General features: G+C 39.4%; 1 protein-coding gene across 3 annotated transcripts in view; it reads left to right on the top strand.

Moving 5' to 3' along the window:
- The window catches only part of BRINP3 (BMP/retinoic acid inducible neural specific 3), a 206,039-nt gene that overhangs the window by 88,946 nt on the left and 91,402 nt on the right, over positions 1-25,691 (top strand). For all 3 annotated transcript variants that reach the window (XM_071435929.1, XM_071435931.1, XM_071435930.1), the window contains one exon: positions 22,751-22,941. In XM_071435929.1, the coding sequence (XP_071292030.1) occupies positions 22,751-22,941 (191 nt within the window). The remainder of the gene's footprint in view (positions 1-22,750; positions 22,942-25,691) is intronic.

Consider the following 25,691-nt stretch of genomic DNA (forward strand, 5'->3'; position numbering starts at 1 on the left):
ACCCTTCTCACTTTTATCTACTTATGGTACTGCTTAAGAAGAGGTGTGAGTAGCACTGAGAAATCCTTCCAACCACCCACAGTTCAGATTACAATGAAGGAACATCCAGATTAACTGGCAGTGACCTTTCTGAGTCAACATCCCTGCACTTTGAAATCCGAGCATTTCTAGTTCTGCCTTTTTGCCTTTGATTCTGACCTGCTACAGCTGGAACTAAATATAGATGTGAAAGGTAAAACCCATGATCACTGCACTTCAAATGTGCCTTTCAACTTGCTTGCTAGGGGCCTTACAAATTGTGTCATACACCAGTAGTCAGTGGGCAATAATCACCTCTCCTGGGATTAATTTGTGATAAGGACACTTTCATTTGGGAATGTCTTTTATTTAACACCATCACCCTTCTTTTTGAGAGACAATTTCCTATCATTCACATATCTTGTAGATGCATATTTTATCACTTTATGGTACAATGTTTGTAAAATACTATATTATTAGAATTATATAGACAGAAAAATATTGTACTTTCACCTATCAGTACTTATTTTACTTATTAATAGCATAAATTTCAGCTGCAACTCACTGTGGTGTATAATTTTATATAATAAACCTGGCTAATAAAAAGTACTGGGACACTGCTAAAATATAAATAACAAAGAAGAACAAACTGTATCTGAAACCAACAAGGCTGACGTATCCAGAGGGTAATTAAAAAGTCATTAGTTAAAGTCATCTGAGGTTTTGGTTGATAAAGTAAAAATTTAACATTTGTGTACTGAAAATTGATTAACAAATGGATACACAATTTTCATCACAGAAAATCAAGCTGTTGGTTAAAATAGAATTTCTTGTGTACTTCAGATTATAAAAAAGATCATCTACTATACTCTAACAGGGAAAACTGGAGGCACATCCAGTAATGAATGGGGTATGGCTTTGGCTCTTGTCCAGTTATCCATAAATTCTCATGGATCAACAGCAATAGACAAGTGAGCCAAGCCCAATGAAGCTAATTTTAGCTGGCTGAAACCAGCACCATCTGGACTTCTGGCCTTGGTAACTTTCTATTGATCCAATCCTTCCGGAATGATTGGATGCCAAATGCATAAGGAAGCTTTCCAGGTTCATGGAATGCAATGGGAAGATTCTGGTATCTCCTTTGAGGGTTTCAGATGCTGTAACTTTATTTTTTGGGTTTTTTTTTTTTTGATTGAACCTTATTTTTTGTGTATAGCAGGCAAACATTGCACAATTCCAGAAAATAAGTATGTCAATTCAAATTGTTTTCTGTCTGAAGCCACAGAAACAGTTTGAAGTGGACAGATGAGCACGTTTCCCATGTGGTTCAGCTCATCTATACATCTGCTTGCTTATCCCACTTATGTTAATCCAATAAGAGGAGATTCATGCAGTGATCCCAATTAACTGGCACTCTGGGTGTGGTGTCAAGTAGATACAATGAATTATCCCCAGTACAAAATACAAGGGAAGTATTCTCTCTGCATTCAAACACTGAATAAACTACACAAATAATCTGCTCCCGGACATGCTGTGAACAAAAATAATTCAAATTGATCAGACATTCATTGTGAATAATTTACTCAAACGCATAGTTTTAAATCAGTTTCAAGAGCAGAGGGCTAAAATAACCAGTTTAAATTTTTGTGACTTGTGGATTTATTTTCTGTCTCTTCATTTACTTCAGTGGCCTTTGTATTGAGCTCTCACAGAGCAGGCTTACATTAGCTGCCACAAAGCTTAGTGTCCACTTTACCATTTTTAATAATGGTAATTATAGTGCTAGCATTTGATATGAAAAATAATTTGCATCCACTAACTTCTTTTCTCTGTTAAAATCTCTAAATATAGTAAACATGATGCTCTAACCCCTCGAAACTTTTAGCTTTTCTGACAGGCCTTGGTTTTAATTTACTTACAGGGCAGTAGGATTGTCAGCAGAGCTCACTAATGGCATTATTTTTCCTGAATGAAGGTATTTTAGGGTTTCATTAAATTACATCTCTTACACATGCTACATAACCTCCAAATATAGATATACACTTATTTAGACCTACTACAAATTAATAAATAGGTCCTTTTAGATATTTTTTTTTTAGTGACTGTGTCCATTCAGGATGAGAACATTTCAGCTGCTGGTTTTTCATCAGTATCAGAGGGGCTGGAATCCTAAGGCTCAAAATCTTCTTGCACAAGATCAGTGTCCTGAGTATGTTTATTAGACACTTGATAAACCCAGAAAGTTGCTTTTCTTTGATGTTGGTATAAACACCAACTTCTGCCTTATTATTGAGGACATCTCCCAGGGCGAGGCCTCCAGTGGCTCATGGAAATTTGCATAACTCCACCAGGTGCAGAACAAACGTTCCTCACTCCTCATTCCCCTGCCACTTCTGAACTATTCATTGTTTACCTCATTAGTTGTGCTTCCAAACTTGTATTTAGAAGAATACTGCTTTATTGGAGCTGTTGAGAGGATTTTGAAGGCTCATCCCTGTAAAGATGCCTTGGGGAGAAATTAGATATTCAAATGTCTGGGTATAGATTAAAACAAAGGTGAGCATTTACAATTTTTTAAACCTATTTTTGATTGTCTTTAATCAATTAAGTCAGAAGCCAGGTGGGAGATGGAAAGGTGAAAGAGAATTACTGACACTTTGCATATTTACTCCTTACTGAAGCAGATGCTGAATTTAGAAGACCAGATTCTACCTAAAATTAAAACTACTCTATCTTTAATTTTAATAGTTCTCTTTGGCACATTTTCAATGCTTAGAATTTCCAGAGGGGTGACTTTCTATAGAATGCTTCTACTCTTTGATTTATCTTGATTAAGGTAAGATATGGCCAAACCAGTCCCCCTCAGGTAATAGCAAGTTTATTGTTGTATGATCCTTTGCATAGGTCTGCCATGCTTCCAATTCTTCCATTACTTCTGTTTGTGTTATATAGAAAGAGAAATTAAAAGCTCACTCATCCATCCATCCATCCATCCATCCATCCATCCATCCATCCATCCATCCATCCATCCATCCATCCATCCATCCCATTTATCCATCCATCCATCCCATTTATCCATCCATCCATCCATCCATCCATCCATCCATCCCCACCTGCACCTTCCCAGAAATGTCCAAGGCATGTGTAAGTGCTGTGTCCTACTTTCCTGTGAAACTAAACATACTTGAACCTTGTGAATTTTGGTCATTAGCACATTTTGGAGTAGTCATTAATACGTGGCTTAGATCATCCTCTGGTGCCATGGTTATTACTTTGCTAAGAAATTGTGCTGGCAGGGCCATATTCCTGTCTTGATTTCAGAGGCTCAAGAACATCTGCACAGAGATACAGATAATTACCACTGGAACACACCAAGGGGAAGAGAAAAAATGCCTTTTAGGGGCTGCAGTGATTGCTTGGAGCTAGGGGGGCTCCATTGCTGCATGGAAGTGAAATAAGGTCCATTAAAACCACAAGGGACAAGGAACCTCTACGCTACACAGATCAAAGGGTGTCTCCATTAAAATTGTTTTTGCAGAAAGAATGTAATGCTGGAAAACCTGTGGTGGTGTTCCAGCAGGGGTCCCAGGATGAGGGAAGAGATGAGAATCTTGACTCCATGTTTCAGAAGGCTGATTTATTGTTTTATGATATATATTATATTAAAAGAAAATGATATGTTAAAACTATGCTAAAGAATAGAAGAAAGGATTTCATCAGAAGGCTAGCAAGGAATAGAAAGGAATGGAATGATAATAAAATCTTGTGACTGACCAGAGTCCCAACACAGCTGGAGCTGTGATTGGCCATCAAGTAGAAGCAACTCACAGGGACCAATCCCAGATGCACCTGTTGCATTCCACAGCAGCAGATAATCATTGTTTTTCTTTCCTCTGAGGCCTCTCAGCTTCTCAGGAGAAAAAATCCTGGCAAAAGGATTTTCAGAAAGTATGTCTGTGACAGAAAACCCATTTAACATCCCCTCCCATCATGCTTTCAATAATGTTTTACAGATACAGGTATTATGACTCCCATAAATATCTCAATACTTATCTTTTTCCAGCTGGGAAAACTGAGGCTGGAAGGGGCTGTTCTCTGTGTTTAAACAAGTGCAATTGTCAATGGCCATATGAGACTCTTAAAACACATTTTGTTCTTAAAATCCCTAAAGCTGCTTCCCAAACAACATAAGGTCAGGTACATACTGATTACTCACCTAGTTTGTATCTTGGAACATCTGCTAGAAAAAAGAAAATATTTATTCTGAGGTAGGTTTAGCTCCCCATAAAAATGAGATCAGAGCTCAAACAGAGATGCCAGCTCTTGTCCACTACACAAAACCATTTGCATTCCAGTTGTTGGCTAAACAAATACAGTAGAGAAAATTATTTTGATTAAAAAAGCCTGAAGATTATTTAAGGTGAATAGAATCTTAAAATAGCATTTTAAGATTCTATCCACTTTCCCAAGATGCTATCATCAAAGACAGGGTGTTGCTGGAATCTTCTGGAGGTTTCAGATTTCCTCTTGTAATCCTTGTAAATGTTTAATGGGAGATGTGTGGTGGGAATCCTGCTAGGGATCACAGCACTCCCAAAATGACAGCAGAGCTCCAGGAAGGCTCTTCCCCTCACCTGGGGGCTGCTGCTGCTGCCTATCCATTCCCCACTTGTGCTCTCTCCTGGCAGCACATTCCAGCTGTGCCAGTGTCCCCCCTGGAAGAGCTGCTTGTGACCATCCCTCAGCTCAGGCGCAGCTGAAAACGCCACAAAATGCAGTTTAAAACAGAGCCATGGAAAGCCTGCAAATGCTGTTTCCTGATAAACAGCTCTCCAGTTTGAAAGAGACATTTTTTCCTTCTCTTTTGCTTCCCTCTGAGGACATCAGCTTCTAAAGAGTCACCTGTTCTCAGCTCGTTCACCCGAAATAATCCTCTATAAGGATTAATCCTTATGGGTTTTATAATAAGGCTTTATTTTCAGGAGTTGCATGATTGCTATGAGCTGCCAGAGAGCACTTTAGTCTGCAGCAGTGATGTAAACAAAATTAGCACTTTGCATGGTCCAGCAGTCACTGAACAATGCAGTAGAAGATGCAACAACCTAATGCAAGTAAGAGCTGAAGGAGAAAAACACTCACTGTTTCTATTACAAAATTAACTTTTGTTTTGTGAGGTTTCCTTCAAATCCCACAAAAATACCTGTTGGCTGTCATGGGCAGGATTGACTGCTCCTCTTCCTGCAACCTCAAACACAAGGAATCCCATGGTTTCAGGGATGAGTAGCAATTTCTCTACAGGCACTGCAGTTTGTATGGATATCTGTAATTTCTTCCCCTCCTCTTCTTGGGTGTGAGATGCAATGATAAATCAGGACCTTAACAAACTGAAATGGTTCAAATAAGCCTAGAACTTAATAGTAATAAGAAGTTATACATATCTGTGCTTTTTCTTATTTTTAATCCCACGAAGAAAAAATTTTACATTATAAAACTTTCAATTGCCCAACTTCTCTGTAATTAAGGTGACATCTCCTTGGTGTCTCTGAGTCAAAATGTGTCAGCTTTAGAAAGATACCAGCCTAAATAAAATTAGAATTGATTACAAGATAATCTTGAAACAATTTTAAAATCACTGAAACAAAACATTTTATCTAAGCACGGTAAATCCACTGAAATGCTGAAACAGGCACCTTCTACTGCATATTTGACATTTTCAGTGAAAATAACATTCTTGACTACAGCTCCTCTCTGGCATTTCAGAATAATTCCCCTTGCATCCTGTGCCATCCACGACATGACTGATCCTTTATGAAACATAGCAATTATAATCAGCACTTAATAATTTCTTTTATTTCATGTTCTTGTATCAACTTGCAGCAAACCCGCCTTGCATAAAATATAATTAAACCCAATTCTTTTGCTGACAGTCCCTTATTTTTCTATGTTCCTCTACTTTTCAGGAGCTATTGAGTTGAGAGAGCATAATAACTGTGAATATTATTAATTTGTGGATTGAGACTCACCAACAGACCAAGAGTTTCCTATGCTAAAGCATGTACAGGCACTGGGACACAGCTCTTGTTCAGCCTTCTTTGCCCCAAATAAAGTTTGTTTTTCCTAAGTGAGCAATTGTTCACCTCCTGTTTCTGAATAACACTCCCTATGTTTTTGGAAGTCTTGTGTTCTCCAAGAAGATCCAACTGTGCAACCTTTCCTACTAAGGAATTTCTTATACCTTTTTTTTCTGCTTGTTATTTTGAAAATGATTTAAACAGTTATTTTATTTTATCATTTATTTTATATTTTATTTTATTTTTTCTTTCATTATATTTTAATTTTATTTCTTTGGGGGCTATGATTGGGATCTTAGCAGCCCTCTGGAAAGTGATGTAGCTAATTTTTTTATTGTCACACATAAAACCTTCTTGTTTTATGTTAGAACTTTTAGAGATTGCAGATTTGGATTTCCAAAAATAATTAGGTGGACTTTTTGGAAATGTGCAACTTGTGTATGTAGAATGCTGCAAAAATTCCCCTAGAAAACCAAAATTTGCATGGTGAATATTTTATATTTTTATGTTATTTTTGCATAAGAGAAGTTTTACTTAACTATTAACCAGAAAATAGATTAAAAATTACAGTGCAAGTGGAAAGTATTTGATTTATAACAACTTTTAACTTTTCTTTCATTCAGTAAATTAATTTTAATGTGACACGGATATAAGATGTGGAGGATATTTTTCTCCTGCAATTTCCTTCAATTTCAAAAATTTCATTAGTTAACACAAGATGCAGCAATACCACATAGAACAGCTTACAACAAAATCAACCATTTTAATAACAAAAAAGGCTCGGGTTGCTGCAACTCTTTTTATTTCGTTTCAAGGAAAAATCAGAGAGGAAATGAAATCACCTGCTGTCCCAATTAGCATTTAAATAGTCCCTATTTGGCAGCGAATTTCGTGTGCTTATTTAAGTTAAAGAGGTGAAGAAAGCGTTTGTTCTTATCTGTGCAGCTGTTGCTGGGTCAAGTTTTCTCTTGAAAGGGTGCAGGGATTCATGGCTGTGTCAGAATTGTTGGATCCAAGACCGCTTCCTAATTCTTCATATCAAGGGCATTTTTGCTGTTAGCCAGATTCAGGGCAGAATATCCCTGTGTTTTCCTTTTGCCTTAATTTCCGTAGAGAAAAAATTAAAAAAAAAAAGAAAAAAAGAAAAAAAGGGTCAGGATTGCTCCCAGAGAAGCAGGAGTGTATGTGTATATATATATATATATATACACATACATACATATATATATATGTGTGTATATATATATATATGCATATATATATACATATATATATATATATAAATATATATAAAACAGGGCTCTATGTAACATGCCTCACTTCCAAGAGTGGATGTCACTTGTGGGAGAGGAAGAATTACAGAATTATCACTACTCTGAGGTTGATGCCTAAAGAGGCTGACCTGGAACAGATGCTAGACAGAGTTAAAGAATAAAGTAGGGATTTATTGACCTTGGGCAGCACAAGAGCCTGGCTGTGGCTACACCCAAGATGGGTGACTGGTCACAAGTCTGTAAGTTTGTTGTTTTTTTTTTTCTTTTAATAAATTTTTTAAATTTTTTAAGTTTATATATTTTTAAATCTTTTGTAAGTTTTGGTCCATTTCCATATTGGGGTCGGTTGTCCAATTACTGCTCCAGGTTATGAAGTTCCATCTCCCAGTTTGCTCTCCTCAATTTGCTGCTGTTTGCACTTTTTGGGCCTGAAGCTGCAGTGGTGTCCTTGGTTATTGGGCTGGAAAAGGATTGTTTTGTCTGACTAAACAGTGAAGAGAACTTGCTGACACTTTATATGAAGTCCAGAGTTACACACTAATGTAAAATCTGGAAAATATGAAAGCTCAAACTTAAGACATCAAGGTGACCCCATGGCAAGGGGAGTCCAGCCTCAACCCCACACCAGTGTCAGGTTAGGATGAGCAGAAAGCAGAGTGAGGAAGAGGATGAAGTTCCATTCTGTGTGTCTGAGCTGTTTGAAGCTTATGACAAAGTGTTTGAGCTCCTGCCAGAAAATCAGAAGGAGAGATATTCCTCAAATTTGAGATAATTGAGATATCAAAATCAAGATATTCCTCAAATCATAGGAATATTTACCTCTGCCTGACAGAGATGGTGTGGGGGGATGAGAGGTTGTGGGTTTGTGGCTTTGTGTGTGTGTGAACTACTTCTTCCAAGAAAAGTATAGCAAGGAGTCTGATGTCAGGGAGATTTCTGTTCCTGTGCTGTTTGGATAGTCACTAAATTTCTGCTCTTTGACCTGATGTCACCTGGTCCTAGGTTCAGCACAAGTGGCACAGCAGCTCTCTGACCTGAAGCACATCCAGAGTCAGCACGGGCTGTGCCACCCTTGGTCCAGCTCAGAGCATGTCAATGTCCCCACACACAGTGGTGCTGTGGGTTTCTCACTCATACAGGTTAGGAAAATTAACCCACAAACAGCAGAGGTTTATGTCCAAAAAGGAGACAGAGGAGTCCTTTCTGGCTTTTTTGGAATAAAAGGAGAGGCCATGGGACATTCTCCTGGGATCTCTCAAATCAATGTCTAATTTTATTTATCAGCAAACCTGAAGTTTATTTGTAAAAGAAAATATCTTTTTCCATTCATCAATCAGTGGAATCCTTCCCATTGTTTCTTTTATCTCCCAGTGCTGGTTTTATCTCCCAGCAGCCCCACAGCTTGTTTGTAAAGACAAATCCATTATTCCTCTCATACAGGACAACTCAAGGCACCAGCAGCACAAAGTGAGCATTTCTCTCTGTAAAAGGAAATTTTCAGCCATCCTGCCTCTTTTTCCCATTGCTTACATGCAGTGAGACAGGAAGAGCAGACCCTGGTGTTATGCAGTTTCTGCCTTTTCAGTGAGACTGTTTATGAATATGCTGATTAGCTTGCTCCTGCAATATTTTGATATATTTCCTCCAGAAAGTGAAGTTGGGGGTCTTCACTCTGGTCACTGCCAAGTATCAGATGGCAAAAATGCCTGTTTTGTTGCACCTTAAACTGTGTTCAAGCTGGCAGTTCAAAGGGCAAGATCTCATAACTGTTCAAATCAGCAGATTTGTCTTGTGCACTGCCATTGCCCATAAGTATAAATGACCTCATTTATTCTCACACCTTTCATTTAATGGAACATATTCTTATTACCCAGAAAATACTGGACTATATTTAACACTTAATCTCCATTCAGGGAGAGCAAGACACACTGCAGAGGTACACTGGGTGTTTTTTCCTGGCAGCATTGCAGAGCTGGTCAGTGCTACAACCAAACAAAAATCATCTGGGCCGAGACATTAAGAGCAAATGTTAAATTTATTCTGGCCAAAACTGCATCCCTGGTAATTGCTGAGCATTGTTCCTTACCCCCAAAAATTGGAGAATAAACATCATCACGTCTGTTGGGCATATGGATTGGGAAATCAGTTAGTCTTGGGCTCATTTCTAGATCTGTAGAACCATGTTGCATTCTGTTTCTTCCTAAGCAAGCTTCCTAGGAAAAACCTGCAATGTTCATGTAGGCCTTCATAATCCTGAGCCTGAGGCACAACAGCGGTCAGGACAATGTGGTCCAAAGCACAGTTGCTATACTGTGACAAATAATCTGAAATTATTGTCTAATCAACCTCAAACTGAAACATACCTAGAAGATAAGCAATAATCTTTATGCTAATTTTAGTTAAATTATTATGCCTCTTAATTTCAACCAGCCTGCATATCTTATACTGCTCACAAATACGTTAACACTCATTTTCCATTAAAAAAAATGAAGAGAAAGGCAGAGTAACCCTGCCCATAGCTAAAAGTTTGGGAGGATATGTCATGTACTGCTCCTCTTGGCTGGAAAAGATGTCCCTGGTCTGCAGTTCTTGTCCCAGCCTCTGCTGGGTGCCCAAAGTCTCAGTCCTCCCACTCTGTGTCAGGACTTGTGGTTTTTAACTAAAATCTACAGTGTAAATGATAATTACATGCCATTATTAATACTATTTCATCTCCCTCTAGTGTTTATATTCCATTTGAAATTTTCCAAAATCACCTTTATTTTTCTCTCTAAGACCTCTCCTACAAAGGTGCCGGGAGTGATAATGAAAAGAATTCAGAGGCAGAGAAATTTTATAGTAATGCATTTTCAATACATATATTTTACAATGGTAAATATGTACAGCTTCATTCTATTTACAGCTTCTTTAAAAAGCTCATACTTGGACTCTGTAGAGGGGTTAAGTAATTTTCTCAGAATTTTTAATGTAGGTTAAGCTTCAGAATATGTCTAGTTGCATACAGAATGTTAACTCTCTAATGGATGTATTGCAGTTTACATCAGCAGCTGATGTACACAGTTTTGTATGATTCCCAGAGACCTGAAGGGGTTTTTTCCCTGTTTGTTTCCCCACCTTGTGTAATATGCACATCCCTACCACTCAGGAAGGACTGAAAGATGGGCCAGAGGGCCTGCCCAGGCCGGGGCTCTGTGAACCTCATGGATTCCACAAGTGCAGTGCAAGGTCCTGCACCTGGCTTAGGGCAATCCCAAATTCCCAACAGAGAGGGACTGAGAGCAGCCCTGGAGAAGGACTTGGAGGTGCTGGCTGAGGAAAAACCCCCTGTGAGCTGGCCCTGAGTGCTCCCAGCCCAGAAACCAACAGAGCCAGGGCTCATCCAGAGCACTGTGAGCACCAGGGCAAGGAAGGAGATTCTCTGCTCTTGTGCAACCCCCTCTGGAGCCCTGTGGCCAGTCCTGAAGTCCTCAGCATAGAAAAGGACATGGAAATGTTGGAATGAGTCCAGAGGAGCCCTGAAGGGCTCTGGAGCACCTCCCCCATGGAGCCAGGCTGGCAGAGCTGGGAATGTTCAGCCTGGAGCAGAGGAGGTTGTGTGGAGACCTCACAGAACCTTCCAGGGTCTGCAGGGGCTCCAGGGAACTGGAGAGGGACAACTCATCAGGAACTGGAGGGACAGGGCAAGGGGGAATGGATTCAAACTGACAGAGGGCAGGGTTAGATGGGATATTGGGAAGGAATTGTTCCCTGTGAGGGTGGGCAGGCCCTGGCACAGGGTGCCCAGAGCAGCTGTGGCTGCCCCTGGATCCCTGGCAGTGCCCAAGGCCAGGCTGGATGGGGCTGGGAGCCACCTGGGACAGTGGAAGGTGTCCCTGCCATGGCAGGGGTGGCACTGGATGGGCTTTGAGGTCCCTTCCAACCCAAACCATTCCATGATTCTGTGATTCTATAAAGTAAGATAAATACAGGCTTTGTTCTTTCACAGAACACATTTAACACTTCACTGTTCCTGTTGCAGAAATTAATAACTGAACTCCCATCCGATGCTTTGATTCAGTTAAGAGCATTAGGAAGCTCTGTGGTTATAATCTGGAATTATATTGACAATTTTCTTGCCCTGATTCTCTGTTTAGCTCACCAGTGCAATTCCATTGCTTCTTTAGAGATAGCTGCAATTTAGTCCACTGGAAAAAAGAAGAACACCAAGACCATTTTTAACAAACTAACATGTCAAATTTAGTTTGGAATTAATACAAATAGTTTTTCCTTAAAGAGAAGCATCCTTTGCTGTGGTAGAAACATTTTCATATGCTGAATAAGAATTGTTGACTTAATTTTTTTGTGTGCACGTAGAGATCTGAGCGTTTCCTGCTACCAGTGAAACAACACTCGCATAGGAAGAGAACATTTAGATGCAAAGAAGATCATCTGCACATTCCCCCAAGAGCTAAGCCAAAACAAACAAATAAAACACCAAAGTATTTCCAGGAAATATTTGGGTTTACCTCCTACTCCTTTCAACAATTTGAATTGCTACAGACAACAATAGTGCAGATGTTATATTTCACAATATCAAGACAGCATTTATGCATGTGTTTGTGAGATTTACACTTGTGTGAAGCCAGAATCATCCCAGAGGGTTGGTAGAAACAACTGCCTTTATAAATTCAAGTGCAGGTTAAGTAACTGTCATCCATCAGTGCTGTAAATAGCACTGCTGGCATCAAACTGGAGACAAAAAGCCTCCACTTTGAAGGATAAACTTATAAATTAAATAGAAAATGAGCCAAATAATGCACACTGCATAAGGTTAAGTTTATACAACATTCTTTCTGGAAAAGGAACAATTCTGGATTTTATATACAGCTTCATAAATAAGGCTTTGGATCAGTATTTCTTTGAGAAAATATTAGAGACTATATATTTTTGTTTGAAGCCAACAATTTAGGTACCTTTTCCGTCTTGCAGGCAGTCAGGAGTAACATCAGCTTTTGTTTTTGATAGAAGGCAATTTGGTCTCTGTGGCACCAGGCACAAGCCCACCCTGAGCATCAGTAACATCTCAAAAACGAGCAGGCAAACATCTTCCAAAGGCTTTAAGGACTCATATTCCCTGCCACACTGACCAGGTCATAAAGCTTTTTTTTATTTGGCTCTGGGTACGGGGTAGAAGGAGGTCATGGCTGCTCACAGCACTGCCAGAATTCTGAGCCTGGCTGGGCCTCATTTTTCAAATGAGAGCTAAGGTGAGCAAGAGCACTCCCTTGGAACTTTAAATCATTTATCACAGTGTGGGTTTGTCTGTAGGCCTCTCCATTGCCCAGTACCGCAGATCAATTTGAAGTTCGGAAACAGAAGTTGTAAAAATGGTAATAAAAGGCATTTCAAAGACTTTGAGACTATGAGTTGTATCACATAATGATGAAGAATTTTAGCAGTTTGTGTTTCCCCTGTGATTCATCTACGAGTATCCATCAACACTGAATCTATGAATCCTCTGCTCTGTTTTATTTTCTCCAGCAGATCTTTATGCTGATTCATTCTTCATAAACTGTATTTTCATGTGTTGATTTATGCACTAAAACACTTCCACAGATTCAAATTTCTTCCTTATCTCTACAAGAAACATGGTTCAATTCTTTTTGTCTTCAGTCAGGACAAAAAAAAAGACTGAAGAAGAACATGATTTTCATGCTGATTTTGAAGCAGGATAAGGTGTAGCCAAATCCCCAAAGTCCAGCCCCAATGAGAGTTCCAGTGACTTTTGACTTTCATTTTCTTAGGATCCATAATTATTTTTTTCCCTGTACAATTAACTACAGGGACATGGCCATAATATCAATTGCCTCTTAAGGTTAGGCAAAACCAGATTTTTGCTTCTCTTTCTAATAACTCTTCTCCTTATTGTGTCAAAAAACTCTTTTCCAGGGCAGTGTTCTCCATTTCAAAGGTTAACTGCTGTTTTAGCTATAGATACCTTCTTCTCTGAAAGTGAAGCTGTCTTTTACCCCACTTAAAAAGTATAAATCCATGTCTTTTCCTCACATTGAATTTCAGGCAATATTGGCTTGCATAACAGCCACAAATAAAATGAAAAAAAAAAAAAAAAGCAAGAATTTTCCAGTCAGAGGAATTTTTTGGATTTCATTTGTCTTCTGCCAGTCTAAACAAGTGCACCATTTTATCAAATCTGTTACCTGTTTAGATAATAAATGATTCCTATGAGCAGATGTGAACTGGGAAAGAAGGATGCTTTGAGCTTGCCAGTACAAGGTGTTGGAAACTCTCTTGATATTGCCAAGGGGAGAAGGAACAGTGTTCCAATCCCTCTAGGACACATGACAAACCATGAAATCAATACTTTTTGCAGGAAAAAAAAGAAATATATAAGTGAGAAGAGATTATTGTAATTCTTTGGATGGACAACTACTTTTGTCTCCAAATATGTCACTATCTTACCTGCAGGCTGTAAACCCGAGTTGTCATTTTAATTTTGACAGGATCCCAGGCTGGCTGGGGCTGGAAGGGGGCTCTGGAGGCCACCCTGGCCAAGCCCTGCAGGGTCACACCCAGGCAGCTTTGGGGTGTCTGCAGACAAGGAGAATCCACAGCCCCTCTGGGCAGCCTGAAAAGAAGATTTTCCTCGTATTTTTGGAACTTTCTTTGTTTCAGGTCATGCTCATTTCCCCTTGTCCTGTCTCTGGGCACCACTGAAGGGTCTGGCCCCATCCTCTCGGCATTGACCTCTGAGTAGAGGGCACTTCCATGCTTAAAAGCACCAGTGTAAAATGTACTCCCCTTTGGACTAAATCCAGATTTCTAGTTATTGGGAGAGACTTTCACTTCTGGATCTGGCCCCTTGTGTATATCCACACATTGCATGCACTTACAAGCACCTACAGGGCACAGCACATCTAAGAAAATGAACCCCAGAAATAGAAAAGAGGTGCAAAATCTGTTTCCTGCTTACTCAGCCTGTAGGAAACACCTCCCAAGCATCCCACTTATTTTCCATTTCTGATGTAGCAGGTGGGTTTTGCTGGGAATTCTCCCTTTCCCCTCTGCTCCCTGACATGCAGAGCTCATGAATGATTTACTTGTAATTTGACCCTTGTCTTACAAGCCTGTGCAAAGTGGTGACATCTTACGGGATAATTCACCAGTTCCTCACTCTTAGATGGTTCATACAAACACATTTCAGTTCTGAAGTGTTTTCACTCCTCCTGTACTTGCTGTTTATCCTTTGTGTCATTTGCAACATGTTCTTGGAAAGTGCATTTCTGCTTTATTCTGTGCTGCTTGGTGATTGAGCTGCCTCTGAGGCAGGAGGTAAATTAGATTTAGTCATTAGGAACTACAAAATATCTTTGAAAGAATATAGGTCCAGCTAAATACGTGGATGGTGAGCTCCAGAATGAATGTTCACAAAGGTGTTGGGAAGTTAATCACAAACTCTGGGTAAGAGGCAAACAACACCACAGGACATAGCAAAGAAATAATTCCCCCTTGGATTTCATCAGAGGAGGAAATTTTTCAGTACAGATGTCACAGAGGCTAAACATCAATGAGACATGCACAAAGGGAAAGCCACATCCCTCCCTCTTGTGCCCCTTCTGATGCTCATGACAGGTGAGAAGTTGGGAATCATTGATGTCCCAGAAGCTGACTCAGTAATCTGACAATTAGGAGTCATAAAAAAGAAATATATCTGAGTACATTCTAGGTGTAATGTATGTACTTTTTTATGAAAATTCATTAATACATGTGCACGTATTTCATATGCATAATGCAAGAAGATAGTGAAGCTGATACTGATGGATTCTAGTTCTGGAAGTAGAATTTTAAATGCTAGGAAGCTGATAAGGCAAAAAAAAGCATAGAAAGGAAAAAAATTATTAGGATAAAAAGATATTAGGATGAAAAGAAATCCTACTGATGGAGCTTATTCACTGCAAGGTAAAAGCAATAATATGGAAAAAAAATGCATATGATCAGTAAACTTTTCTGTTCTGACCTTGGCAAAATGTCAGACAATTACAAGCATAAAGTTGATGTAGAAATACTTTCCATTTCATCGAGGGCAAATATGTTTAAAAGGAGCTTATTATTTCCTGAATGGGTTTTTTTTCTGATCACCACATGTAGATAATTGAAAATGTTAAGGGACACAGATGAGCTGTGTTCTGTACTATCTGCTTCTTTTCCTCCAGGGAGGTTGTTCTGTTTACTTTGCTCATATTGCAGTGTTTTTCTTCTACTGTCATGTCTCTATACAAAGGTGGAGATTTTCAGGAGGCTGCTCAGCCACAATGGAACTAATTCCCTTCTTTTTCACCTTGGGTTGAAAAATCAACCATAAAAAGCATTTAGTAAAGATTTTGGCAGATTGTCCATTGTCTAACTGATTGTAATAAGCATTAAAAGTTCTATGACCTGTGCTGGTAAGGAGAATTTTTTCACTTGCCAATCTGTGAATAACACAGTCTTGGATATTACCTGATTCTAGATCTGTCCACATCTGGGTAAATCCTCTCTTTAAAAGCTATTTTTTTTTTTTTCATAGCAAATATTTTATCTACTTCCTGTTTTGGAACTGCTAGCAGGTAGAAGCTTAGTATCAAATGAAACTGCCTTCATCTCATCTTAGCCTTATTCAAACCATGGCCTCAAGCATTAGAAATCCTGAGGCTTTTAAAGAAGGTGGGAGGAGAAAAACACCATCTATTCCCTCCATGATCTGTTCTGCCACCAGCAGAACTTGCAGCTGCATGGGAAAACATTGGATTCAGGCTGCCACTGTCATTGCAGCCCCTTCAAAGCTGTCAGGTTCTCACCATCCAAGAGTGAAGGTGCCTCATTTAGAAGACATTAAGAGAAAGGAACATAGAAGAGTTCTTTTGTATTAGAAATACGTTCATTTTCCAAGAGTGTTCTCCACATTATGCCACAATATTATTCAATAGCATTTATGCTTACCAGTAGTAATATTGATTTATAAAATACAACAAATTGCTTCAAATGAGGCCTAACATTGTTAATTTTGCCTGGGCTCTGTTTTGTGAGTGGTTGACCTTAGGTAGTTAGGAAGGATCCATCACACTCACAGTAAATCTCTTGACAGGCTGATTCAGTCACTGCAGTGGAAGAGATTATATTCCCATTTCAAATCTCCTCACATTACCATTTATAGTACAATGGCAATTTAAAAAATTTCCTTTATCTAGTTGTTTTATAGAGAGCTGTCCATAGCTCCCCATGCCATAAGATTTAAAATGTATTGAAATGAATACAGTGATAGAAGCAAGTCTATAATTAATGTACACATTTGGAAAAAAAGCTATGGCCTGAAACTCAAAAGAGACATTGACAGCCCTAGGATTCCTTTCAGATCCACTTGCAATTTAAGCTTCTTTGAAGAGAAAAACTTGTCCAAAACTTGTATGATGCTTAACTAACAGGTCTTTCCTGTCAGAACACTAATGGTTTCCTGAGATTAAACATCTCTCTCAATGTCATTAATAAAAGAAATAGTGTTGAAATGGCAACTGCATTTTAAAGTATGCTTCTTCTCATCCCATGTTGACTCTGGCCATTCTTTGTGGCAGCTCCCTGGAGCAGCCAGGGATCAGATTTGGGGCAGCACATGCAAATCCATGGCTCTGATATCTGGGAAGATGGAGAGAATGCTGCCCATGGCCTGGGGCACTGCTTATGATAATAACATGATTCCATTATAGGCTTCATCCCAGGAGCCAGCCTGACTGATTTCCCCTCTCTTGTGCAAGCCTGGGAACTCTGAGCCATCATCCCTCTCCTCAACAGGCTTTGCCTGGAGCACTGGAGAGCTCCATGCACTGAATCACTCTGGACATAGATGGGCAGCACATCCACCTGCCATTCTCTCCTTGAGAACACCACGGAAGCTGCTGGGCTGGGCTCTTACAGAGCAGAAAAAGAGGAAGAATGGGAAAGGACAAGCTTCTCATAGCCCCAGCGCTGGTTCTCAGTGGAAAATCAGTTTTCTTGAGCTGCAGCCAGCACTGAGGCCCTGCTGTTCCATGGGAGGTGTTCTCCTGATGGATGGAACTCAGTGGCTCTGGAAAGCAGCATTTTCTCTGCTCAGAGCAAGATCATTAACTCTGAAATCCTCAGGCTTTTAAAGGAGGTGGGGGGAGAAAAACACCATATATTCTCTCAATGAGCTGTTCTGCCAGCAGCAGGATTTGCAGCTGCATGGGAAAAGATTGGATTCAGGCTGCCACTGTCATTGCAGCCCACTCAAAGCAGTCATGTTCTCACCATCCAAGAGTAAAGGTGCCCTGCTATTCCATGGGAGGTGTTCTCCTGATGGATGGAACTCAGTGGCTCTGGAAAGCAGCATTTTCTCTGCTCAGAGCAAGATTATGAACTCCATCAGACCTGCTGGTGTGCCTTTGGCAATGGGCAGGAGCTGGATTTTTGAAGGGGAGTAATGCACACTGGGCAAAAACCAAAATGTTTGGGGCTGGAGAGTTTGTGTTGGAGAGACTGTGAGACAAACAGGTAAAGAAAGGGGTGACAAGAGAGGGTTGCAAAGTGAAATTGAGATTAAAATCGGAAATTCTATATGGACAGGTATATAGATAGACATATTTATATGTCATATGAAAAGGAAGATAGGGATATGATTTTACTCAGAGTGACATTGCTAAAATGGAAATCAGCTCTAATTTTAGGAGCTACTAGTGACCCAGAAAGCATTTGTGAACACCTCCTCACTCAATGTGCTAGAAATAGTGCACCATAACCCCTCACCCTGAACTTCATCCCAGCTTTTACCCTGCTCCTACACTTTACTCCCATAAACCCAGCTCCTTCTGAAGTCTGAAATATTTCCTCAGCTCTGGAAGCTGCTCATCACTTCTCTCTTGTCCAAATCCAAGTATCCCTGCTCCTGCAGACAGGCAGACACTTTTAGTGTCCTGCATCCCTGTTTTATCTTCTTCTTGTCCCTCCCAGAGAGTTTAGGTCTTCATCTCTCCATATTCCAAAATACTTCATTTAAGAAAGACCTCAGCAAAATAGAAATGCTGTTTTCTGAAATCTCTAAAAGCTTCAGCTCTGTCTGGGGCACAATTATAAAACTGTCATCTTTTTAAAAGGGCTCCATCTTCCATATTCTACTCCCCCAGATTCCTCAGCAGTGAATTGCAAAGGATGATTACTTGCTGCACTAGTAAATGTTCCCATTGATACATTCTGAACCAAAAAAGAACTTAAAACTTTTACAAAAGCATTTGCCTACTTCCTCTCTAAACCTACAGCTAAAAAAAAATAAAATATCCTTCTGCAGCAAAAACTGTGGAAGGAACTCAAAATTGTTTAAGCCGAGCAAGTTTCTCTCAGTGCCAGAATAACCCAGTCCCTGGATTCAGTAAATAAAGGATATGCAGTAGGTCAGGGCAACCTCAACTTGGAAATTCATCTGAATTTGTCCTGGATGTGGCCATTGATTCCAGTTTAGCTCTTCCAAGAAAGGATTTGCTGCTTGTGGAGAGGGGCTGTGAGATGTAATTTCTGAGCCCGCTGTTGACAGAGAGACACCAAGGATGGCAGTGGGCTCAGCCCAAGGTTAAGAGGGGATTCAGAAAAGAGCTGTAATTGCTTGCACAGAATGTATGTAATATTTAGAAAATTTTTCAGTTGCCCAGCATGCATTAAGAGCTCTAAAAATTGGACACTGGAATTGGCAATGTTCAAACAGAAAACAGAATGTACCCTCTGTAGCTGAATGCCACAACAGATTGCAGAGGATTTCTGAGAAATCCTCAGAATTTAAGGCAAGATGAGATGTTTTTCTGGGGGACAGTTTCTTCCCAGCCCCAAAGGTGTGACAGCAAGAGGCATTTGGTGAGGTTCACTAAAAAGGGGGCAGGTTGAGGGGATTAGGGTGGTCTTTTCTGTCCTTAAATACTCACATTGAAAATCAGATCAAGGGTGGCAGCAAACTGTCTTTTATAAGAATTGCATCTTTTCTGTTTATATTGTATTTGAACCTCAGCTCATATAGAGAGCTTAGAACAAAAGGTTTCCTCAAGGCATAAAATAAATATTTTACAACATAAAACTTGTAATATTCCCTTGGTGTCAAAGCAAGTCTGTCTTGCTGGTCTGTTCAGGAACTACAGTTAACCAATATTTTCTGATGTATTCAAATGAAAAATATGACCAGAAAGCTGAGAATTTAAACAACAAAAAGATAGAATATTTTTTTGGAAATTGTTTTATTTTTTGGTGGTTTGGTTTGTTTTTCACTTGAAAATTACATTTACAGTGCAGGCTAATTCACTGTTTTTAGTGTCTGCATTAATGTGATCAATATACACAATGAGGATTTTTTCACTTTACAGGCAAAAAATATTTGTGTGTTTTCATTTTTTCATTTCTCTCTACTCATATACAGTAACTGCAAATAAAAATTATAGGTTTCCTAGTTTCCTAAAAGGAAAGGAAAGTTGTGGGAGAAAACTTCAAAACCTGACAACTAAGATGGAAAAGCCCCTATCAGAAAGCAATTCTCAAATACCAATTTAGCACACTGCTGATGTGTAGAGTCTTTAAGAACTATGGGGTCTCGTTTAACCTCATGCCCTTGACTGGTAAATCACATTAAATTTCAGTTACGTTACAGAACTCTCTTCCTACCATCACTCTTCACATTTGCTTTTGATTAAAAGATGGCATCTGCCAGAATGTGTCTGAGAGGAAAAGCAGTTTGGATCTGGGAGAGAAAGAGGAGGATGCTGGAGAGCAGAAGGGCTACACAAAAATGTATTTATCTGGGTTCTACTAATAACTGTGGACTTAAAAGTATTAAAAAAATCCCACTGTTGAGTATGTGTTACACAGCCCTGGTCATTCAGCTGCTGGCTGCCCTTGGTTTCTGGCATCCCTCAAATTTTATTTATTTATTTTTTTTTTTGCTGCATCTTTGATTCCTGCTTCTGTGTTAATTTTGTACCTGGGTGTTTCTCTCTCTCTTTACTTGGGACCTTCAGCAGGATCCTGCAAGGTCGCTAAGCTCTCTGCTTTTCCACAGCCTTGTCTTAAGAGGAATCCCAATTGATGTGGCTGTGCAAAAGACTCAACAAAGTGGTGGCTGAGTCCTCAGGTGCCTTGCACTTAATTCCCAGAGTCTGTAACCAAAACTGCTATTTCTGTATCTGGGAGAAGCCAAGTTACTGCCAAGGCTGCCTGTCCTGTCTAGATTTGAGGACAATGAGTCCTTCTCACTAATAGCTCTATCTGGTATCTTAATTGGCAAGTAAATTAATAAAAGATGTGTTTATTGCTGTGCAATGAGCTTGTTTGTTTTCTCTGCTGTCATTGATTTACTTTGGACGGGGGAAGGAGGCAAGTCTTTGAATTCACTTGTATCCCTCTTACAATTGAAACATCATCACTTTTTAGGCATCAGTCTTTCTGTCTGTGTATTTTCTCAAAATGGAGGCCAGAAGTATAGGAAACTGGAATTATCACAGTAAGGTCAATTGTGGTGTGACAGTGTTTCTTTAGGTTATTCAATTTATGAACCTAAGTGACTTAACACCAAAAGGCAAAGAAGATGGGCTCTTTCTTGTTATGATTTTAAAATTTACCTTCTTCTAACAAAAATACTTGTTGCATCAGCTCCGTAATTGGGGAAATCATTGCTTTAATTTCAGTTTCTACCAAACTGGGTTGTTTTAGAGCTATATTCACATCGGAGGCTGCAGAAAACCAACGGGAGCAGCAGCAACCGAAGTGGCTTTGTTCTTATTTATTTCTTTCTTGTTATGATTTGAAAATTTACCTTGTTCTAACAAAAATGCCTGTTGCATCTGGTCCATCATTGGGGAAATCATTGCTTTAATTTCAGTTTCTACCAAATTTGGTTGTTTTAGAGCTATTTTCACATCAGAGGCCACACAAAACCAATGGGAGCACCAGTGACCTAAGTGGCTTAATTTTTCTTTCTTTCTTTCTTGTTACAATTTTAAAATTTACCTTGTTCTAACAAAAATGCCTGTTGCATCAGGTCCATAATTGGGGAAATCATTGCTTTAATTTCAGTTTCTAACAAACTGGATTGTTTTAGAGCTATATTCACATCAGAGGCTGCAGAAAACCAACGGGAGCAGAAGCAACCGAAGTGGCTTTGTTCTTATTTATTTCTTTCTTGTTATGATTTGAAAATTTACCTTGTTCTAACAAAAATAACTGTTGCATCAGGTCCATAATTGGGAAAATCATTGCTTTAATTTCAGTTTCTACCAAATTTGGTTGTTTTAGAGCTATTTTCACATCAGAGGCCACACAAAACCAATGGGAGCACCAGTGACCTAAGTGGCTTAATTTTTATTTATTTCTTTCTTGTTACAATTTTAAAATTTACCTTGTTCTAACAAAAATGCCTGTTGCATCAGGTCCATCATTGGGGAAATCATTGCTTTAATTTTAGTTTCTACCAAACTGGGTTGTTTTAGAGCTATATTCACATCGGAGGCTGCAGAAAACCAACAGGGGCAGCAGCAACCTAAGTGGCTTAATTTTTATTTATTTCTTTCTTGTTACAATTTTAAAATTTACCTTGTTCTAACAAAAATAACTGTTGCATCAGGTCCATCATTGGGGAAATCATTGCTTTAATTTCAGTTTCTACCAAATTTGGTTGTTTTAGAGCTATTTTCACATCAGAGGCCACACAAAACCAACGGGAGCAGCAGCAACCGAAGTGGCTTTGTTCTTATTTATTTCTTTCTTGTTATGATTTGAAAATTTACCTTGTTCTAACAAAAATGCCTGTTGCATCTGGTCCATCATTGGGGAAATCATTGCTTTAATTTCAGTTTCTACCAAACTGGGTTGTTTTAGAGCTATATTCATATCAGAGGCCACACAAAACCAATGGGAGCACCAGTGACTAAGTGGCTTAATTTTTATTTATTTCTTTCTTGTTACAATTTTAAAATTTACCTTGTTCTAACAAAAATGCCTGTTGCATCTGGTCCATAATTGGGGAAATCATTGCTTTAATTTCAGTTTCTATTCTACCAAATTTGGTTGTTTTAGAGCTATTTTCACATCAGAGGCCACACAAAACCAACGGGAGCAGCAGCAACCAAAGTTGCTTCGTTCTTATTTATTTCTTCCCCAACAATTATTTTATTATGGAGTACTTTCCCTACTTCTAATAAATAACCCTCGTTGCTTGTCCTGTCTATAACACATGACAGAGTATCACTGTCAAGGCCCATTGTAATTCCCAGCGAGTCGCCCCCAGCTACCCAGCAGAGCAGAGTCGTTTGCAAATGAAGGACATTTGTCTGAATGACACATTTCTGAATGAGAACTGCTTTGTTTTTGCAGAGAGTTTGGCCGCTGGAAAGTAAACAATCTTGCTGTGGAAAGAAGAAATTTCCTTGGCTCCCCACTGCCACTGGCCCCCGAGTTCTTCCGTAACATAAGGCTGCTGGGACGGCGCCCAACCCTTCAGCAGATCACAGAAAACCTGATCAAGAAATATGGGACACATTTCCTGCTCTCAGCTACCCTGGGAGGTAGGGTTAATTTCTTGGGAATGTTGGGGATGAGCTTGGTGGGAGTAGACAAAAAGTGCTGGTCACATCTGCTCCTCCTCCGAGCTGCTAGGATGGGCAATGTTCTCTGTGGAAGCGGATTTTGTCCACTCTTGGGACTCCTCTTTATTGGTGCTGGGTGTAGAATTTTGTGCACAAAAAGAGAAGAAATCCAGTTGCTAAGATGGATACTTGAGCTCCATTTAGCCCCATGTCTTTTGGGGGTCTTTCTCTGCACTGAGGTAATTAGGAAGAGTGATTTTTTTTTTCTGTAAGTGGTCCTTGTAACAATTAACATAATAACAGCTTACAGAAATATCTGGGTCCATTGCAGTCCTGCAGAAATGGAGCCAGAAAACCAGTGGCAAGTATTTCCAACAAATCTTTTAATTTATGAGACTTTTAAACTACTTTGTCCGTTGGAAAATCCCTATATTGTCACGTTGCCCTTTTTAGAATTAGTCTTCACTTAACCAGTGGGACTGCATTTTCAAAATGGGATGATGAGGCTTTGCCATGTCATTCCCATTAACTTAATGGAATCTGCATCTTTCAGTCCCCCCAGACTAATCTGGAAAGGGTAGCCCCATGGATAATTGGGATCCAGTCACCAGATGGATTGAAGAAATCCAGTGAAGAGGCCTAATGTTCAAAGGAGAGCATAAATTGTTCCGAATGAAAGATAATTACTACCTGTGATTACCCATCCAGGCATTACACAATGAACTGACATTTTAGAAATGCAGCTCTATCCCATCGTGGGTGATAATATTAAAGATAATTCTGGTGATTGAGTGTCCTTCCAGCAGGACAGGCTTGTTGAAATCCTTTATTCACCTGAGGAATGGTTCTTTTTAATACATTTCATAAATGAATCCTAGCCATTTGTAAAGGAAATGAGAGCCCTCCTAGTCTCTCTTGGCTGATAGCTGAGATCTGTAACAACCCAAATGGCTCACAGAGGCTTCCTTTTAGAGGAGACCATCCTAGAAACAAGAGGAATTTCTGTCTTGCTCCAGTTATTTTTAAAAATAAAGAGCTAATTTCTATCACTATTTTGGGAACTAGTACCTCTGCAGCATTACCATTAGAATTTGGAGAACAATTTTTGTGTGTTGACCACCAACTTGTAACAAAAATCCCTGAATTTATTTTAAGTACTTTGAATATTTTTCCATGCAAATATACACATTTTATAAATGACTGATTCCTTGAGTATAGAACACATGGCACATTTGAACAGGAAAACTAAATGCTGAAGAGAAAGAAAACGTTCCTGAAAATATAAAGCATAAGGACTAAAAGTTTGGCTGCAGCATGCATCCCACTTCAAGGATTATCCAATGGTAAAAATTATTTTTCAGTATTGCTACCTATCTGCTAATTATTACCTAATGTAAATAGCAGTAGCTCCTCAGCCACGTGATGAAATTCATTGCCAAGGTGAAACTGGATCTTGCAGCTCTAGGAAAGCATTCTGACATGACCACAGCTGATCTTTACATTCAAAGCAGTGGCATCACTCTGAATACCACAGAGCCACGGAGCTGACAACCTTCAGGAGGTCTGGATCTAAGGAAAACTAAACCTTAATGGTCTTTCCTTTGAGGACATTTGAAAATTCTAGCTTAGACCTTCAATATTCTCCCCACAGCCTCAGGATTTGCTGCAGGGGAGCTGAGCTAGGGCACCACTTTCTCACCTCAGAAAGGCTCTAAAATGCAGTAGCTGCCCCAGCCTTGCCCAGATTTTCACTCAGAGGGAGACAGTGTTGACTTCTGGGCTCTGTCACTGCTTAATGAAGTCAAAGGGAGTTTTCATATTAACTTGGGGTTTGATTTAGGTCCCTAGTCTCAATTTTTAGGCATGATTTGAGGCACACCTGCTGCCTTCCATTATCACTGGATGGGTGCTGAATACTTTGAAAAATTGGTTCAATTACAATAATTACAGGGAATTAGTAATTTCTAAGAAAGCTTTCATGAGGTAGCTAATAAACCCATACTTTCCTGGATGTGTTAGTTCTCATTTTCAGCCTGGATTGAATGGGGATTCCCACAGATGCTGGTCCACATTTGATTAACACATAATTAGATTTTTTTATTATTTTAATAATGTATTAGTATTTTCCCTTTAATTACAAGTTGGTTTTTATTGTGAAAGCTTGTCACTTATGTAGCTTGTTAAAAGCAGAAGACCAAACGGAGTGTGCACAGTACTTTTATTTAATGAATCCCCAATCATCTGTATTCATGGACAGAAAGGAAAGCTTGGCAAATGAACGATGCTGTGATAAGATTTGTGTGCCTCTGTGACCATTTGGTTTCCATAAAGATCCCTTTTTGAGCATAAAGGGAACTCTTGCACATGGTTGTTTGTGAAACATTCCCTAGTCTTTATTCACAAACACAGAAATACACTCCTCAAGGGCATCCAGAAACGAGAACCAAGGGAAAAAAGTTCTATATTTCTTGCTGCCACAAGATAATGTGGAAAGTGACATTTCTCACTGCTTTTATTTCTTATGGAAATTTTATCTCCTTGTGCCATAAGCCCAAAGTCCATAACGAGCGTCATGATCGAAGGACCTTGTGTGACCCAGTGGTCTGAGCACTCACTATGACTTTCCCTCCTTTTTCCATTTATACTTTTCTGTTTTGCTTTTATACTTTCCTCTTCTGCCTGTCCACAGCATCGTGCAATGATGGTGCAGTTTGCTGGAACTACACTTT

Source organism: Agelaius tricolor, unplaced genomic scaffold (genome assembly GCF_023055355.1).
Source record: "Agelaius tricolor isolate 1412-34295 unplaced genomic scaffold, bAgeTri1.0.p SCAF_11, whole genome shotgun sequence".
Taxonomy (NCBI): Eukaryota; Metazoa; Chordata; class Aves; order Passeriformes; family Icteridae; genus Agelaius; species Agelaius tricolor.